The 19715-nt window shown below is 42.8% G+C and overlaps 1 protein-coding gene across 2 annotated transcripts; it reads left to right on the plus strand.

Moving 5' to 3' along the window:
- The first annotated feature begins 1704 nt into the window (after positions 1-1704).
- tnfrsf19 (tumor necrosis factor receptor superfamily, member 19) lies at positions 1705-18746 on the plus strand. Of its 2 annotated transcripts, none has more exons than XM_085184258.1 (10): positions 1705-2280; positions 3060-3151; positions 3660-3773; positions 8250-8428; positions 8525-8610; positions 15016-15180; positions 17064-17189; positions 17303-17405; positions 18033-18229; positions 18633-18746. In XM_085184258.1, the coding sequence occupies exons 2-10, from the start codon at positions 3086-3088 to the stop codon at positions 18635-18637; spliced, it is 1041 nt and encodes a 346-aa protein (XP_085040384.1). In that variant the 5' UTR covers positions 1705-2280; positions 3060-3085; the 3' UTR covers positions 18638-18746. The 2 variants fall into 2 exon arrangements, with proteins under 2 accessions (XP_085040384.1, XP_085040383.1); XM_085184257.1 differs by having other exon boundaries at positions 1706-2280; positions 17061-17189.
- Positions 18747-19715: the final 969 nt, after the last annotated feature.

Raw genomic sequence — 19715 nt, forward strand, 5'->3', positions numbered from 1 at the left:
CATACCAAACAGCCAGGCAGTAGGAGAGCACGCTCCCCGATCCAGGAGTGGTAGATTAAGGCCAGTTGGTTAGGAAGTCTTTCTTTGATCCAGGAGCAGGTGGCAGGGGGATCTGAAGGTGGGCCAGTTTAGTGGTGAGGACGTCTGGTATTATGGTGTTGAATGCTGAGATGTAGTCCGCAAAGAACATCCTCAAGTAGATCTCCCTGTTCTCCAGATGGCTCAGCTCTCTGTGAAGGCTGATGGTGATGGCATCCTCTGTAGATCAATTTGCTATTCACTCAAAACACTTCATAAGTACTGATGTGAGGGCTATAGGTCTGTAGTCATTGAGGCTCTCTATATGAGTCTTTTGGGGATGGAAGTTATGGTGGAGGCCTTCAGACACAGGGAATGGTATTAGAGGATAACAGAGTTGGCTAATTGTTTTCTGGGATAATACTATAAGTGTTATTGTTGAATATTGATTATATTCACTGTACACAGTGTGCACAAAGTCCATGCATTTTTAAATCACCTGCACCAGTAGATGGCGACAGCACCAAAGCTCCAGGAAGAAAGGTTTGACTTGCAGTGACGTCTTCCCACAGCTAGAGGATACAGACACGCAGTGATTTATAGATTTGATGGAAACAAATGAATACAGGCCATAAAAACATGAATCACAGAAATGAGAATATTTTCATGGGACTGCTAACATTAAACTACTACTTAAACTGCTACATGTGACATCATGAGAAATACTGAACCCAATAACACCAAGTCCATCATATTTAATACATGAGTTTTTGTGAGTTTTTCAGACCTCTGCATCATCAGTTTGATTTCTTGAAAACCCTGAAAAAATTACACAATACATTTTTAAGCAATACATTGCACAAAAACGCTTTAAAAAACCCCCAAAACAAAACAAAACCTCCCTAATACAAATCAAAAACCACGTATGCAAACTGATATTTAAAGAAAAACTGTTAGACTGTTCAATAAACACTCCAGATTAAAAAGAAAAAGAAGAATTATCTGGCAATTATTTCGTAGTTCAGCTTTTGCAAGGTCAAAGACTTTTACTTTTGGAAAGTACTGCAAGAGAAAGTATTTACCTGCCACATAGACCACGTGAAGAAATTGGATTGCATATAACATTCAAAGTAACATTTGCAAAGCACACAGTGAGCTTCCTGGAATCGATACACAGCGTGTCCAGACATGTACAGTAATTGGCCACTTTTACTGCAGTGCTGAACTTTTGTCCTCTGTGTCTTTGCCTTGGTTCAGACACATACACCAGTGTGCACACTGCTCACTTTTTTCTACCTCAGGTGGATACACGAACTTTTCGTTTCAGAGTGGCCTTTGGAGAATCAGTTTTCTTCTGGTTGCCACTCTTTTTACAAATTAACCAACAGTATTAAAAAGAGAGAGAGAAAAAACAAGGACAATGAAGAAAATAACAGGCTACGTCAAAAGCTCTGAACTCACTGTTAACACCTTCATCTTACATCAGAGAGAGGATTCAAGAGCCAATATTTACACTGATTACTGCAGTAGTCGCTGTATATCCCCTGAACTCTGCTCTTCCTATTAGATGGATTAAGCACAGGCTCAGCCAATGGTGAAGCAGCACGCTGACATCATAAAATCTGCAGCAGAGATGAGGGCTTAGCAAATAAATAAATGTGGCCAAGTTAGAAGGAGAAAAGCAGGCAGGCTAAACAACTCTTTATTGTCTGCTAGACTGCTGTGTTAACTTTTCCTTTAAACTAGTTTAACGTGTGAGGTCAGAGGGGGCCGTGGGACCACACGGGTCAGCACATAAAGGCAAAGCAAAGGCATCAAATAAAGCACGCACAGACAGAGGGTTTGTAAAACATCTCGATAGAAACCAGCTGAATGGAAACGGTACTACTGATCAGCCTGTGGAGCAGTGTAGATGTGCAGGTGTGTGTGTGTGTGTGTGTGTGTGTGAGAGAGAGAGAGAGAGAGAGAGAGACCGGGTCTTTGATGTAGACAGGCTGATCACAGATCAGATACACGCGCTTCGTATCCAGAAAGCCAACCCCTCTCCCTCCCTCCCTCCCTTCCTCTCTCTGCCTTTGATCTCGGTCTGCCCTCGATCCGCAGCGGCTCGGAGTCGAGCCGTGCCGGGCTGGAGCAGCAGCAGCAGCAGCAGCACTGGCATGGTGAGCGGACCGGTGCGGGAAACAGCCCACCACACCTCTCACCGGTCAGCTTTGGACTTCTAAGCGACACTCTGTAATCAGCAGGCCCCGTTTGTAGCAGGTAAGAAGAGCTTTGATGTCGCTTTTAGACGCTCGTAGGTAAATGACAGACCGAGCGTTGATTGTATCCACAGGACGGGACAAACCTCGCTTTAAAGGCACGAGACGACTGAAACGCTCAGTCTGTGCACGCGCATTTGGAGAACTTATTCTCCAGTATCCAGTCTATGGTTGCAAAATTTAGTTTTCATTATTTATTTATTTATTTGCACACTTTGAAAAGGAAGAAGAAGAATGACACGTCCCTTTTGAAAAGCTGTGGATGCTGTCTGAGATTGTTTTTAACAGTTTTCCACATAAAGGGATTTTAATCTTTACTCACACACTGTCTGTATAGTTTTATAGGCTACTTATTTACAATGAGCTTGAGCTATATTGGTGTTTATAGTCTGAATATTCAAACGCACAACTTCCATGTTTTTATGTGATATTAAACGGGTTTCCTCCCTCCCTCCCTTTGTCCTGGCATATCTGGTTTCTTTGTGAACTAATTTTCCCTTAAATACCCAATAAAAGTGTTTTGTGTTTTTGGTGGGTAAGGTTTGTCCGCCCAGCAAATTTGCATTTAACAAACCTTCAGCAAATCAGTGCTGTTTAAAAGTTTAACCCTGAGCTTTCTTGCATTGGGTGGAGAAAAATCAAATCACATCATTGTGTTGTACCAGCCTTTCTTCCTGATAGACTTTGCACTTTTTTCTTTTCTTTTTGTTAGGGTCTATAAGTCTATAATAACATACTCGTGCACACTCACTTGTCTGATTGCTGTTTTTGTTCTTTCAGCTTCAAGCTCTGAGCGGCCCATCAAAATGGTTAGGATGCTTCAGAACACCTTCTCACTTGTGCTAACGTTGCATGTCCTGTATTCATCTCTGGTAAGTTTTAAAAAAAAATTTTTGCACAAACTTAAAATGGATAATTTTGCTATGCATGTCTTGTCTGTTGCAATGTGTGCAAGGGAAGCTGGACGACACGTGAGCCAAATGCTTTCAGCTGTTTAAACAGTTTGTATATATTCTGCAAAAGTGAAAAACGGCAGATACACTGCATATGCATTAACTAGGCGACTGCTCAACCTGTGGGATCAGTAAAATCCTTGCTGAAGAGATTGTCAACCGCTGTCTCTGGGCTTAGCATTCACTGCATTGTTGCTTTTGACTTAGATTCTGATGCTGAAGCTTTACAGTTTTCCCACAGGGCTCATTCAGGTTCGATCTTATCTCTTCCCTGTAGGATTGAGACTTATTTTCAAACAGGAGTCCCAGGGTTTGAAGGCAAGGGAGGCCGGCCTCCATAAATGATTATGGAATCAGACTGCTTTATCTGTTCTGGATGAAATGCAGGAATCTTCTAACTTTCTCCAAATGATTGTCTCTCATTCAGATTCACACGAGAGCCGAAGAGCAGACCAGAGAGTGCCGAGAGCAGGAGTACAAGGACCGCTTTGGAAACTGCAAACCCTGCAAGCAGTGTGATGCAGGACAGGAGCTTTCAAAGGTTGGATTTATTCTAAACTTTTTTGATTTGTCCACAAGAGCGTTTTACCAAAAAGCAGTGTGTGCCTCAGTTTATTTAAGAAATGGAGAGTGTTGTAATCCATAACAGGTCAGCCGAGTCAGTTTCCCTGAGCTGAACAAAGTTGGCGGGATTTGTGGGGGAAAACTGTTGGTTTATGAAAAGAATGGACATCACTGTTTAGAAAAGTGTATCTTTTCCAGGGAACAGACATTATTTATTACTTCCGGTCTTTCATGCACAAAAACAGCCAAGCTGTTATTAGCTTTTGTAGAACACCGACCCTTCATTAATCAGTCACACCCATACTTTTGACCTTCTGCAGCTGAATGGCTTCCATTGTTTTTCCCCCCATTGCGCCTCGTCCAAACTTATTGTCTTTACTGTTTGAAAGCAGCCATGCCTAAGCTTGCTGCTTTTTCGACTGGGAATACAGTTTTTTCCACCACCTTAGCCACAGGTTTTTTTTGTGTGTGTGTTTGTGTGTGTGTTTGTGTGTGTGCGCTCGCTTTGTACAAACAGGCCTCTTTAGTGTCAGTTAAGGCTGGTAAGCAGAGGCTTTCCTCTCTGGCAGCAGCTATGTGCCTACCTACTTCTGCAAGTGTAGGCAGTGATGTAAAAGTGAGTAACTGAATTAATGAGTTTGATTTAATAATGATAGTGGAACACAGTAAAACCTTGCATATCCCCCTCCCAGCGCGCTGGTACGATACAGTAAAAAAGCTGAGATAATTAAACGAAAAATTTCTCATTTCTTTGAACACCAAGTCCCCACCTACCTGCTGTTAAAACCCACTGTTTGCATGCAGCGGCCAATCAGAAGGAAGGTGAGGGAAAGGCAAGCTAAAACGGCTTATTTCATACAACGGGAATACTGAGGGGCTACATGACTGATTGTTTTGAGTTATTTTGAATTGTGAATCATTCAAAGCTACTCTAGTAGACTCCAAAAAAATAGGTCCTCTTTGAAGGGCAATTTCTTTAACACTTTTGTCTTTGTGTTGTTTGATTGATTGATTGATTGATTGATCAAAAATCAGTACAATTATTATAAAAACATGTATATTTGACAGCAAACTGTCAAAAGCAAAAATGAAAACTTCCAGACTGCAGGATTTGCTGCAGTAAAAAAAACATTAAAAGCTCTTAAAGTGAAGAATATACTGCACATAAAACATCTGCTAAACTGACGTTCGGGTGACTTTACACTTCAAAACATCTTTTAGCACTGACAAAAAACTCTGTATCACCCCCCCCCCCCCCCCCCCCCCCCCATTGACATCTGTTGCACACATGCATTTAAGTCTGGGTCGCCTTTAATCTCAGTGCACACAGACATGCACTCTGTGGTTGCTGATACGCTTCAGTAGTCCTCGTGTTCCCCTGCAGCGTCGACGGGCATGAATGCCGCTAGCCACCCTGGGGTCCTGGTTAATAATTGGCTGCCTCATTCTTTCTCTGAAGGTAGCGGGATGCCGACTCAAAATGGAAACCTGGGCCTTGCTCTAGGAGAAAGTTTCCCAGAGAAACAACTTTGTGATCTGAGCTCAGACAATCTGTCTGTATTCTTAAAGGCTAGCCTGACTGTCGAGAGGGAAGCAAAAAACTTTTGGAGTCCCTCTGTGCAGCTGCCATAGAGATCCCAGAGGAATGTGGCCCAGTTTGCTCTGGAAGTTTGCCTCTGGAAGCCACTCTGAGGCTGGCTGACAAACATCAATTAGCTCCTCCACGCTAACTGTTGCTAAAAGAACCACCCATACAGAGGGAGCATCAATTAAAACCAGTTCTCCCTGACATACTTCACTTCAGGTTTCATTATAGGAGGTTACTTAGTTAAGCTGTGTTGCATCAAGCATGAAGGTGAAGGCGTAAATCGCCTTCCAAAGCATGCTGGAAGATTGCTGGGGGCATTAAAAAAGCGAGGCAGGAACACAACTTTGGCATGTCAGCATCTTGTAGAATGTAAGGGAGAGTGTAGCATTTCCTCCGGCCACACTTCTAGGACAAAGGACTTCTGGGTGGCACCAGCTAAAGAGAGGGAGCAACAGGCAGCAGAAGTGTCAAAATCACAATGATCGTTGTGTTTAAACAAGCCAGGCTGTAGTAGAGTTTAAAGAGAAACAAAGAGAGCGCGTAATGTCCCACACAAAACTCCTCTTTCAAGTAGCACGCCGTTGTTTTTCGTCGTGTTTCATCCCCCGGATCAGATGACTGGCAGGGCCTCCCCGCCCCCTTGTGATTCCCTCTTAATCTCAGAAATATATGTGCGTCTGAACTTGCTTCAGGTCCCAGCCAGCACACCCCCAGCACCACCGCCTTCTCTCCCCACACTACAGTGCTGTGTTGTGCTTGGCAGTCTCGCCCAAAGTAGATCAGGAGATAGGGCAGGGAAACAGGATGTTAAGCATCAGTTTTTCTACGTGTTTTAGGTGAAAACCGCATGAGAGAACTTCATGCAAAACTATGGGAGCAGCCACGCTTTGAGGTTTATTCGCTTTAGTTGGGCTTGTTTCCTGTCTTTTTGCACACTACAGTTCAAATAGTTTTCTCCACAGATGATCGCCTTGATGCCCTCAAAAATGTTTTAACAGACTGTTTGTTACATTGCCCTTTTTGCGTATATAATAACTCCCGTCATCACAGATTTCCGCAGCAGACTGCAGGCTTTCCTTTAGCTGCTGAACACGTCTCATTTGGGTCTTTGTTAGCGGGGATAAAAGAAGAAAGGGACGGCTCCTTGATCAGAGGGGCAGGAACTGGCTCCATTTTCCTTTTGTTTCAGTGCTCTGACCTGCTTGTGTCTTTCGTAGCATCAGCCCTTCCTGCCATGCGGTGCCCCATGGACAGAGCTCGTGCCAGTGCCGGGCTGAACGAGGACGAATCATCCTGGGGCCCCCTCCTTCATGAAGAAGTGGGTCACAGAACCACCACGCGAGCGGGCTTGGCCGTGCGTTCTTAAAGATCAGATTCAAGAGTCTCTCTCTCTCGTGGTGTGCAATTGTGGGCAGCCAAATCTTTATCCTGACTTTCCCCCCTCTTTATCACTCATCTGTCACCCACATCCACTCCCCTCCCTGGGTTCTTCTGGTCTGCACGACTAGAAGGGTAAGGCCTTATATGGCGAGTTCACAGCAACAGCTGCAGAAGTCCAGCCTTATGGGTCCACCTCGGGCCAGGCCTTGCCCAGGGGTTCAGTGTCAGGCTCACATGTGTTTGGCTGGAAGCACCAAATTCCTCATCCTCTGTCCTGACTCTGTGGTGCCGTCACAAGATCACATCTTAGACTCCAGCCTCCATTTTTATTTCTTGCCAGCATGCTTCGCCAATCCCCCCTCCCGCCAATCATATCTAAACCTTCATCCCACATTCCAACAGGAATGCACGCCAGGCCGGTGAAACGGGACACGGGTGAAGAGAGAAGAGAAGGGAGAAGCCCTGTTTGAAGCTGACCTTCACTTTAATGATATACGAGCACCCCACCCCACCGCTCCCTGTGTATCTTCCTGGATTTAGATTTCAGTGTGGTAACGCTGGATAACAGGAGGGCAGCTGCTGTGGATCTGATAATGAATGATCGATGTATGATGTCATTCCCTCGGGGTAACGTCAGCTGTCATGGAAATGTCAGTTTGTCACTGAGGTCTCGCAGAGTCGTTTTTAGAGATGTGACACAAAGAGAGGGAGAAAAACAGACAGGGGAAAGAACTGAAACAGTTTTGGCTTCTCCTTAGGAAAACTTTATAATGTTGCTTTAAAATGTTGAAGACTTTTTTGCCAGCTGATATAAAGACTGGGAAAGTCTTAAAAAAAACCTCACACGAGCAAAAAAATATACACATTCAATTCCACACAACCAATAAAATAATAAAATCATATCTTTTAATTTACATTATCCTTATTTTTGCTTCGTTCAGGTGATAATGAAGGGTTTTTTTAGGCATTAGATCATTCACACAGTTGAAGGAAGCTGTGCTTTTTATGTGCACTTTGAATTGCTGAACACAAAAAGAGTATTCATCTTGTTTTCTCCATATACCTCTCCATAATCCTTGCCCCCTTCCTGAAGCGTTTCCTTTGCTTTACTGGCCTCTCAATCAACGGGACACTCACTGAGTCTGCTTGGAGTGGGAGTCCCACACAAACGCAGCAATAAACCTGAAATAATACAACAGTGGGTGTCCCCTCCAGCCTTTATTATTCAAATGCATGGCCTTTCTGGGTCTTGCAGCGGAAGGCTACTCATTCATACTGACAGAGTCAGGGAGCTTATTGCCAGTGTAAGATGGACTCTTAAAAGAGGCAGACCACTGTTCTCGTCTGATCCCGCGAGCCAAGATCATTCTTTAATTCCAGACCCCCGGTAGTCCGCATTCAAGCCCTCTTTTCACCAGCTGCACATCACCCCAAACCAACAACCCCACCTCTTAGCCGGTGTATTTCTCCCATTAATCCTTCCAGGAATGTGGCTTTGGTTATGGAGAGGATGCCCGGTGTGTGCCCTGTCGGAGCAGTCGCTTCAAAGAGGACCGGAGCCTGCAGAAGTGCAAACCCTGCCTGGACTGTGGACTGATCAACCGCTTCCAGAAGGGCAACTGCTCCACCACGAGCAACGCTGTGTGTGGCGACTGCCTGCCAGGGTGAGAGGACGCATCTTGCTGGTCAGTTTTACGAAAACCTACACGTTAATGGCATCTGTTTTGGTTAACAAACATGTGATTTTATGTCTTGCACAGATATTACAGGAAGACAAAACTAAGCGGTTTCCAGGACATGGAGTGCATACCTTGTGGAGACCCTCCACCTCCTTATGAGCCCAACTGTAAGCACCTTTGCTTTCTCTGACCTCCTCTAACAGTTGGACTAACAGAGTGGGAGATTTTGTCCACTGTTCTCATGAACACACCCCATTCATTCCTAACTCACAATAGACGATGTTTTAACATGAAACAACAGGGATACAATAGTCCAAAAGCAAACATCACCCTCCATGACAAACTTTTGAACTCCTTGCCAAACTGCTGCTGGAACCAAAAAAAAAGTGCCGTGCACGCACATGCCAGCACACGGTAGTGGAGTAACCAGCACCGCAGCCATATTTCATTCACCAGCCCTCGCTGAGCCTGCCAGCTACGCTATATGTGCAAATAAATGCTTGGATTTACAAGCTGAGCAGTTGAAAAGCTGAGTAGCATAATAGTGGATTTGCCAACAGTGGATTATATTAGTTCAGAGCATGTCACTCATTAAAAAAAAATCTGTTTGGATTAAATGCGCAAACTTCCTTAAACAAAAACCCAACGGCGTTCCTAAAAACGACCCTAATGTTCTTTGTCTTTGTCCCAGCACCAAAGTAAACATGTCTGCAGGAGTGTGCCGCTTCGAGCAGCATAATTTATTTCCATTATGCAAAAAACCCCCAAAAAACAAGGTGTGCTCCGATGCATTCACAAAGCATTGTGGGCTTGCATTCATGTAGGCTGCAGATCCAATTAACTTCTTTCTTCTGGCCTTTTTAAGTAGTTAAGTGCAACCTTATGATTTCACGTTTCCACATAAACCCAACAGGCGAGTGAACTTATACCTTTTGGTAATTGAGTGTGACTTCCTGATGGCGGAGGATACGGCAGCTGTTTCCAACAAGGCTTTTTTTTTTTGGCAACAAGAACATCGGGGCTGTTCAAGCCAGTGTTAACACCCCTGTGTCAAATAAACGAGCACAGCTCTGGGAAAACTCTTAAAAAGGAAAAAAACAGAAAAACTTTTTTAAACTTTGCGCACGAGCCCCAGGTGCAAAGAAGAGTCGCTTCATCGGATCGTCTGCTCCCGGTTGGGTTTTTCATCTTTGTATCTCCGTCGGTGTAGCGCGTGTAATGAGCGCCGGCCTTGGGGCAGCCCCCCTCCCCGTCTGCACGTTCGTCCATCTGCGCAGCTCCCCGTTTTGATAATAGTGCAGCCCCCGTGAAACAAAATGACCATTGTGTCGGAGAACATAGCTGGTAGTTAGCTCCTACAGAGACTCTCAGCGGAACATTTCCAAATGTTTGAAAATCTCGCCCCCCTTCCCTCCCTCCACCTCTGCCTCCAGTGTTATCTTGAGCAGGGTGGTGAAAACTTAAAGGGCAGATCATTCTAATAGGCCACACTGGGCCCGGGGGCTGGTGGTGGTGGGGGTAAAGGTGCAGCTGTGCAGGGGAGGTATGCTGCCGTCTGTGGTGGACTGTAAATCTCAAACCCCTCCTTTCTTCTCCTCCCTTTTTCTTTATGCCCCCCCACCCCACCTCCCCCAGTGGCTTCTTGGAGCTGAGTTAAAAATGAGGTTGTGTTTTATGGATTCCCTTCAGCCTCTTTAATGCGTTTCATCTGCTGAAGTTCTTCACTGTCACGGTAGATCTCAGAGACTAACACACGGGCGTGCAGACAGATATGTGTGCACGCGCGCACACATACACACACTTGTTGAAGGAATGCTACCTGCTCTTTGTGGCTTGTCCCGGTATCACATTTATTACAGTGTCAGAAAGGATTTAGAGCGAGTCAGACGGGAATTTGATCCTTATTTTTGTTCAGAGAACAGAGAAACAGTGCCGTCAGCTATAAACCACAGTTATATTATTAGGTATATTTGAGGCAGGTTGGAAAAACTGCTAATATTACTACTTCCTGATAGTGCTACTACACACACTCACTTGCCACTTTAATAGGTACAGCTTGCTAATAACAGGCTGGTCCCTCTTTTGCCTTCAGAACAGCCGTAAGCCTTTGTGGCACAGATTCAACAAGGTGCAGGAAACAGATTTTGGTCCATGTTGACGTGACAGCATCACACAGTTGCTGCAGATTTCTGAGCTGCACATCCATGATGGGAATCTCCCATTAGACACATCACAAAGGTGCTGTATTAGATTGAGATCTGGTGACTGTGGAGGACATCTGAGTACAGTGAACTCAGTGTCATGTTCAAGAAACCAGTTTGAGAGCTTTGTGGTGAAGCAGCCATCAGAAGATGGGTACACTTCTGACCCTACCATCTGAATGTTGCAGCAGAAATTGGGAAAATGCCACCCTGTCTGATGAGTCTCAGTCTTCTTCAATGCTGGTAATTGCATGTAGCCTCAGTTTTCTGTTCTAAGCTGACAGGAGTGACATCCATTGTGATGGCAGTCCTATTTAGAAATTCATAATGTTAGAGAAAAAAAAAACAGAGCTTATAGATATATGTCATTAGCATATTTCTCTACCTAAAAATTTATACCACATAACATGTTTAGACTCTGATAGAGCTCCATTATAAAAGCATTCAGGCGTTTTGACAGCTCCCAATTAAATACTCCAAAACTTTTGTTCAGCTCTACTTAAAATAGTGTTCATAGACGGTCAAAGAGCCTTCAGAGGTGTAAAGAAGTGCTTCTTTTATTTGGACTTTGTGGCATTCCATAAAGTCAGCAGGCTATGAAAGGCTGTGGTTTATTGGTCTGGTTTGTATGCAGATAATATCAGCAGGTGAGCTCTCTTCAATGGACCAGTGTTGGTCTGTGTTTGCTGCAGCTGCTGCGTCTCCGATAACAGGCTGGCTCGTGATGCTCGCTTCAGATGAGCTGAATTTGACCATGACAATGAAGGCAGAGTTTAAACATAACGGTCAGACGTCAGATACAGTACAGAGAGATTATTGGCATAACTCTCACAAAACAAAAACATGCTGATATTTCAGCTTGTCAGTGTGGGGTGAGGAATATATATTTTACCAATGGCATACAGTACTGTGCAAAAGTCTTGAGCTACCCCTCATTTCTTTATATTTTGATAGGAAATTTGGGGAAGAAGGTGTTTGCAGTGTGTTTAGGATCATTTCCATATTGAAAAAGTGAAGCTGTTGTCAATCAGGTTTTTTCTAGATGGTACTGCATGGTAGATTCAAATCTGAGGGCTGAAATGTAGTCCCAAACCATTTCTTGACGGCCAATGCGGCCATTTCTGATAAAGTTTCAGTGAACAGTAGATGATCAACTGAAGTGACAGATGTATCCCTCAGGTCCTGCGTGAGGCCTTTTCCGTTTGTCCCTCAATCTGTGCTGTCATTTGCATTTTTCACAGACTCAGCTAAAGATACTGGGACAAATTGTGTTTTTGCCACAGATCAGCAGTAACAAGTAGTGTTCTTTGCCAAGTTGTTTGTTATGTATAAGGCTGGTTCATGCCTTGAATTAGGTGCTTGAATGATTGACAGGTCAGCATTAGGTGGCTTAACAAACAGAAATAAAACAATCCTCTGAAAATGGTCAGGTACAAGGAGTGGACTGAACATGAGTAAACGTAACCGAAAAAGCATCCAATGTCCAAAGAAAAACTTCAGAAAGCCTGAAGAACTATTGTTTGACATCACATTCAAAGTCTGGCTCCTTATTTGCATATTAAAACCACCATTTTAGAAAACTGGCCAGATATAAACAAATGGTCTTTAAGTAATCAGCTCGGTGTCTTTCATGGCAATAATAATTAGAGTAGGAAAAAAATACTAATAGGCAGTTTGAAGATGTACATCTATTTACACTTTCTTTCCAGGTCAAAAACTATTTCCTTCCAAATACTCTCTCGATGAAAACCTTTGAATCCATCAGGTAACATGAACTTTGAATCCAGCTGTAACCACTGTTCAAATGTCTATTTTGTAAAAGTCTGCAAATGAGAAATTACATTAATAGTGCCTCAGTTGCATATTTAAACAAACAAACAAAAAAATCACTAAACATAGAATATAATGTAAATAGTCAAGTGTGTAAATTTTTACCGGATGTGTTATCCCATTCGTCTCTGCTGTCATTTAGTGTTTATTGATGCTGGAACAGGATTGAATGCTTCACTTCACACAAAGTCTTTAGGCACAAAATCCCCTAAATAAAGTGCAAATTCTGCAGCGTGCCTTGATGTCTGTTGCTGCTCTTCGCCGAACTGCAGCATTTTAGATTTTTTAATAACAAGCAATAAGTCATGTTTCTGACATTATGTTCTTTTCTGTGCTTATCTCAAACGTATCCTTTACTCTGCCCCCTCGGTCAAACTGAGTATTGTAACTCCGCTTGGTTATTATTATTATTTTAGTTGGTCTCTTTTTCTCCCCCTCCCCTCTTTTTAAAGGAATGTTAAAATACCCCTATCCCCTATCTGTCTGCATTAAAGAAGAAAAAAAAACTCCACAAAGTTAAATGTTTACATTGCATAACAAAGAGCTCTTGGAAGTGAAAAGGCTCAAACCAGCTGTCTTTATGATTAATATACTGAAAGCAAACAGCAAAGTTTTCTCAAACAAATGTCATTCATTATATTTGCCATACTTTTCAGTCTGCTTTGCATCCGTGATGATCAGAGACCGTAATGCTAAGCTAGTTGCACGTGGTCTCAGAGATGGATGAAAGTTTATTCCAAACACACTGCTTTTGTTTTTTTGTTCACCTCTTCTTAAAGCTGCAGACTAATGTGGAGACGTGCAGCTTACATGCTACACATGTTACCCTGTCTCCTGATATCTCATCACCCAGGATGTCTGTGCCACACTGTTTCTGTGTATTGCTGTGATTAAAATCTGGAGAGGATTGAGAACGTGCTGCTGCAGACGTGCTTAGTTTTATAACCCTGGTAAAAATGGGTTAAGAAAAAATGTTGCCTAAACCTTAAAAAACAAACAAACAGCGTTTAGACAGAAAAGGTGCAGCAAACCTGTTTTTATTATGTGTTGCAAATCAGGTTTAAAAACTACTGCGTTTAAAAATCTGCCAAATCAAATATCCTCGGCAACCTTGTGTGATTAACATTTTGGGATAAATAACACACATAAGAGTTCAACATTTAAAACTCGATTTTAAGTTTGTTTTACAATTTTTGTTTGTTTGTTTCTTTATCAAAGTATAAATCCTAAAGCCGACATATTTTAATCTGCTAGTATTAAACAAGGCTAAAGTTTTAAATAATTTCAGAAAGTTGCAAAAAAAAAAGCTTCAGACTCCTCTTCACGCTTGGTTTTTGACAGTTTTTTCTACTCTTTGCTTTGTATGATGTCAGTGTGTTGATATTCCTAATTTGGTCATTTCTGGCACAGCAGCCCCACCCACCTCCCTGTTCAAATTATTGTTTATTTGTGTCAGCCAATCAGGAGGAAAGTGGCTCACAGAGAGAAAAATGGAGCTCAAATGGCTTGTTTCACATGTACGATCTAATATCCCTCTGTTATTGTTGTTCCTACATCATCAGAATAATGTTGGTCAAGGATCAACATTGTCTGGTCATTCACTTAGCATTAGCCAGAAAGTTAGCAATGACTTTACTTTCCTGCTTTGGTGGTCGACTGTGTGTAGCAACTAGTTGAGAAAATACAGGGACACTCAGCAGGTAAGCAGACAGACATTTTAGCTTGGGAGTCGGCAAAAGGGCAAAATAAAAAGCTTCAAAACTGACACATTACTGTTAACTGTATGCTAATGCTACAGCTCTGTCTATTGTTTACTTCCATGTTTGCACAAAGTGGCCAAAAATGCCACATAAAGCAGCTTTAAACAGCGTTAGAAAACACATAGAAGTTTCTAGCTGCTCTTAGTTTACATTTGGAGCCTATATTTTATCTATATCTGTGGGGTGTTGAGAAGGATAATTATACATAGCAGGAGCCATTTTTTTCCCCAAACAGCATTAATCCACATTATACGCTGATGTTCTGCATGTGTGGGAACTTGAGCTGCATTCTTTGTAAGCCTGCCCTATCCATATGAGTTTTTGTCTTTGTGTTAAAGGTCACGAAGGTGGGTACACACACTGACATCCCCTCAGGAAGGAGGACTGTAATGCCACGCTCACACACTCAGTGACACAACATTAAGCTTTCCCTCTGCCACATACACACTCCCATGTGACCAGTATGTCCGCCTCTTGATTTAAAAGCTGTTAGGGCAGCCTGAGGGTAGAGGGGGGGGAACGACTGTAAATCATCTTCTGCAGAGTATGAGGCAGAGGCAGATAAAAGAATTTAACATGGAGTCTTTTCTCTTTGAACTCTACTTTTTTCATTAGCATGGAGATTACTGACTTGAGGCAAATAGAAGTTGATAGGCTGAGAACTCTTTTAAGAAAAAAGTATTATCCTCATTTTTGTCGTCGTTGTTTTAACCCTTTTTGTGTCTGATACCTTGCTGGTAAAATGTACTTCACATTTGTCTCCTTTCTATTTCCTCGGCAGGCAGCGGGCGTGTGAATCTGGTGCCGCTGCCCTCGGTAGTGACCAGTCCACGGGACATGGCTCTGGCTGCGGTCATCTGCAGCGCTCTTGCTACAGTGCTGCTGGCCCTGCTCGTTCTGTGTGTCATCTACTGCAAGAGGCAGCTGCTGGAGAAGAAGCCCAGCGGTGAGTCCCGATGCTCTGAAGCCGCATGTTTCACATTTTCTTGTGTCCAAAAGAACCATCGGAATAAGAGCTGGAACTTAATGAGCGTGGTTGTAGCAGATGTAAAGTAAGATTAAAGTTTTAGTGCAAGAATGTTTTCATGCACCTTGACAACACAGCAAGCATTGGACTTTGAACGCCCGCATCAGGTGCTGAACTTTCAGGGCACAGTAAAATTTCTAGTTCGATATGTACTCTAGTCAGGCTTTCCAAAAACAAAGGAAAGCTCATCAGTGTTCCAAAACGTATTTAGTTATACAACATCAAACAGTGTAGATAAGATGGCGATAAGTTATCTCAAACGTGTGCTTTAAGACGTGCCAAGAGGGCAGCTATGTGGAAGCTGGAGTCTGTAGTCCTTACACAACGTAATCAGAGGTTTACACACCCTTTTTGGGCATGAATGTCATGGTTATTTTTGGCTATTTATGGTTATTTTGCACTGTTCTTTTCCAGTTGCACAGCATACATCTTTAATGATTTAAAAAAACAAGACTTGGATGCACAAGTTTGAAATTATTTTGGATTTTTGGTAGTTTCTTTTTGCCAGCATAAAAAGGATTTGCTTGATAGCACTCAGTGGATTGACCAATATTCAGAACAATGGGAAAGTCCAAGGAACTCGGTGAAGATCTAAGATTTAGACAAGTAGGGAAGGTCTCTTTGAGGTATTTCTAAACAACTGCAGGTTTTAAGATCGTCAGTTCAAATAACTGTACGAGTAGATCCTCATGCTCTTCTGAAGTTTGCAGCTGCCCACATGGACAAGTCTTCTAGGGAAAGGTTTTATTGTCAGATGAGACAAAGATTGAGCTGTTTGGTCACAATGACAAGAGATATGTTTAGACGAGTAAAGGTGAGGGTTTCAAACTTAAGAACACTCTATAAACTGTCAAGCATAATAGTGGTAGCTTCAGCTTTACCTCAAATAAACAGCTAAACATTTAAAACTTGGGCACAGTTGGGTGTTTGAACAGGACAATGATTCCAAACGCACATCAGAACTGGTTTTGGGATAATGCAGGCTAACATTAAGCTGTGAACTATCGTAAAAGCCAGGTCCGTACCAGGAAAGCAGCTCATTTGAATGGATTTAAATTCAAACTTGTGCACCCAATTCCTGGTTTTGAAAGTCATTAAAGATGTATGCGATCCAACCTGGAAAAAGAACAAAGAAATATTCTGCATATGAAGGGACTCCATAGCTGTAAATAAGGCAGCTGTATGAACATGCCATTGCTCCTTTTAGCTGTAAGAACAGGGTGCAGTGTTGAGCTTTATCAAACCCTGATGTTGCATATTTGCAGCATTCTTGAGTCCAAAAATGCCTTAATATGTGAAACGTCCCCAGGCAAAGAATTAATGACATCACATTTCCCTTGCTGTGCTTGCTCCCAACAAAGAGTGCGGTAGTAGTTACCAAGGAGGTACCGGCTGTGTATTTTTTTTTTTAGTTTTTCATACTTGTGTGATGTAAAGTGAGTTAATTATTTCATCAGTAGTTTCAGCCAGTAGAAACACGCACCCCGCCCTTCACTCCAGCGAAATGCTAACATTTGTTTTTTTAAATTATACAAAGGAATTTTAATTGGTCTTATGGACCCGAGGGTTGTAAGGCATTAACCAAAGCATAAGAGAGCATGTAAATTTAGTAGATAAACACTACGGTTGGAGCTGGAAGGATTTCACCTGACAGAAGTCATAATACGAGCAAAGTTGTACCACACTGGTTTCTGTAATTAGTCCCACCTTTTATTTGGTAGTTCTCAATCGAGGTAATAATGCTGTTATAAAGGTTTCACAGTCATTACTTAATCTGTCATCTCTGTGTGTTTCCTCAGCAGCTTCTCTGAGGTCTCAGGACTGTCCTTACCGCGGAGCAGAGCTCTCCTGCCTGGACGCCCGCTGGCTCCATGACTTTCCACAGAGACCTTGCTGCCAGTGTCACCTGAGCCCCGGACACACCTGTGGTAGGCAGCGGTTCACATCAAAGGGATTTTGCACTAAAATCGACAGACAATGACTACAAACGCTGGGTGAATTTCTGTTTGTGTAAAGTTGTGTCCCTGTGTGTGCTGTTCAGGTCCCGTCCATCTAATCCCATCTCTGTGCTGCGATGAGAGCTGCAGTCTGGGCCGCAGCCAGGGTAACAGTCCTTTCCAGTCCCAGATGAGTCTCAGTGAAGGGTGAGGATGAAAAAAAAATACAACTAATATTTTAAGAGAGAAGTTTTTTGTTTTTTTTTACAGCACAAAGAGCAACTAGCTGAGGTTAAGATGCTGCTGCTGAGTAACTCCATATTTCTTGCATTACATTAAAGCTTATGATAACATGCTTGGTTTGGTTAACACCTTTATCCAAACATTTGTCAGCACAGACAGAAATGACTAAGAACCAGCAGTGTTTGCACTACTTGGCTCTGCTGAGTGGCTAATGGCTAAATTCAACATTAAAGCTCATGTCCAGCTCTGCATTTTTAGTCTTTATTCTCTACCACACTAAATGTGCAAGATTCACAGTTCAAAACAAGTCTTTTAGCTACTCTCTCTTTAACCTTTCTGATTGGTTGCCCCTTGCAAACAGAATGTCTGATAATCAGGTGGGTGGAGCTTCAGAGTAGGCTAGTCAGCTGCAAAACTGGTACCCTTCTGCTTTACCGCCTCAGGCCCAACGTTCAGGTGTTTCAGCGAGGTGTTGCAGATACAATTTAAATGACACCTTTGAAGTGCTGACAGCACGCAGAAGCCACAGGGTGTGGCTGCAGACAGATTTGGGATGATATTAACTACAATTTTCTTAATTATGCTTCCCAGAAATGCAAACATGGACGAGGAGCTGGAAGGACATCCCGAGGCCGTCTGTAGGGCTGAGTATTTTGATGAACCTGCAGAAGGACCTGGGGTGGTGGGAGAGGAGGATGAGGGGGAAAGGTGCGGGTTGAGGGACAAATCCCCTGAGAGGAGCTCACGGAGCTGCAGTGAAGCTGTGACAGATGTATCGACTCAGGAAGGTGAGGCAATATTAGCTCAACTGATAGAAACACTGATAGATTTCTTTTTAATTGGTTAAAAAAAATTAAATTCTTCATGTTTTATTGGTGTATTAACTCACTTGCTTGTGCAAAGATAAAACAATCACATGGCCTCTCCCAGGATTTAAAACACAGACTCGGTATGAAATAAATCCCATAATCCCTGCTGAGAGTTAGAAGCTGTTCATCAACTGCTCTCAAACTCACGGCTTGTCTTTTTATAGCCTTGGAAGCAACTCTGTGTCCATGAGGAGCAGCTGGTAAAAAAAGTTCTTTGATGTAGACAAGACTGTCCTGTTTTAAGTCAGGTTCTTGGCTGGGCGAGGGTAGATACGTTACTAATCGCTGCGTGTCTGCATTCCTCTTCCTGCTCTCTTTCCAGGATGACATAGGTTTCTTTGGCTTGTGTTCCACCCTTGAACCACCCTGGACTCGACAACAGCCGTGGCCGGATCCTGTGTCGGATTTCTCACTAGTTCACCCCCATCAAACACAACCCCCCCCCCCCCCCCCCCCCCCAAAAAAAAAACAAAAAAACAAAAAACCCCACCGCAACCACCACTACATACACCCAGACAACCAGTGTGGCCACTCTGCCCACTTCAGAGCCCTCCATCTACCAGAACATGTGCTTACATGCAAACAAAAGCATAGAGACTGTGAATTTGTTGACCCAGAAGGTAAAAATCATATGAAGTTCAAATGTCGACCTATTACTGCGGAGCGCAGTGAATCAAAATGAGCCTCTGCTCTGCATCGAGAATGTCTTGCATCTTCATGTGTAAGAGAACAAGCAAGCAAACAAACAAACAAAAAAAACTGTACCGCTCATTTAGCAGCTGGTGTTATGAAGCTTTTGTGTGTAAAGTTGTAAAGTTTGAAGTGTGACGAAAAGTGTCAAAAGTGATTATGTTGCACATTGAAGACAATCTTGATAATATGGAACAAGTTAAGATGAGGAATGTCTAAGTGATAAATGTGTTGTAGATACTGTAAGATAGTAAATAGGTCAATATTTTTGTAACATAGATAGGCATCATGTATGTCCCCCTCCCATGCACCCAGTTATGACGATGGTTGCGTTTGGTCACTTCCATGTGCCATTTTTGTAAATAAACCACTTGAACATGTTTACATACATTCTGTCATCATTTTTATTTTTTGTTAAATGTAAAAATTCTTTAATGAAATTAAAAAGTCAGTCATATGGATGAAATTCTGAGGTCTTTCTTCTTTTTTTAATCAATAACCACGAACTCATAGTTGGGTACTGCGCTGCTTTGAATCAGTCACTTACTCATGTGATAATAGACTTCTCTGCATTGAATCATTACTTGTTAATCTCTGGTTCCCTTTCATAGCACATCTTTTGTTCTGTCTTCCTCCGCTCACCCCAACCGCTTGCAGCAGATGGCTGCCCCTCCCTGAGCCTGGTTCTGCTAAAGGCTTCTTCCTGTTAAAAGGG

Source organism: Neolamprologus multifasciatus, chromosome 14, assembly GCF_963576455.1.
Source record: "Neolamprologus multifasciatus chromosome 14, fNeoMul1.2, whole genome shotgun sequence".
Taxonomy (NCBI): domain Eukaryota; kingdom Metazoa; phylum Chordata; class Actinopteri; order Cichliformes; family Cichlidae; genus Neolamprologus; species Neolamprologus multifasciatus.

Excerpts from the sequence above, each read along its gene's own strand:
- tnfrsf19 (XM_085184257.1), top strand. The coding sequence starts at position 3,086 with ATGGTTAGGATGCTTCAGAACACCTTCTCACTTGTGCTAACGTTGCAT. Across the intron at positions 8,429-8,524 it reads TGTGGCGACTGCCTGCCAGG|ATATTACAGGAAGACAAAAC; the intron begins GTGAGAGGACGC and ends TGTCTTGCACAG. Across the intron at positions 17,190-17,302 it reads GAGCCCCGGACACACCTGTG|GTCCCGTCCATCTAATCCCA; the intron begins GTAGGCAGCGGT and ends TGTGCTGTTCAG.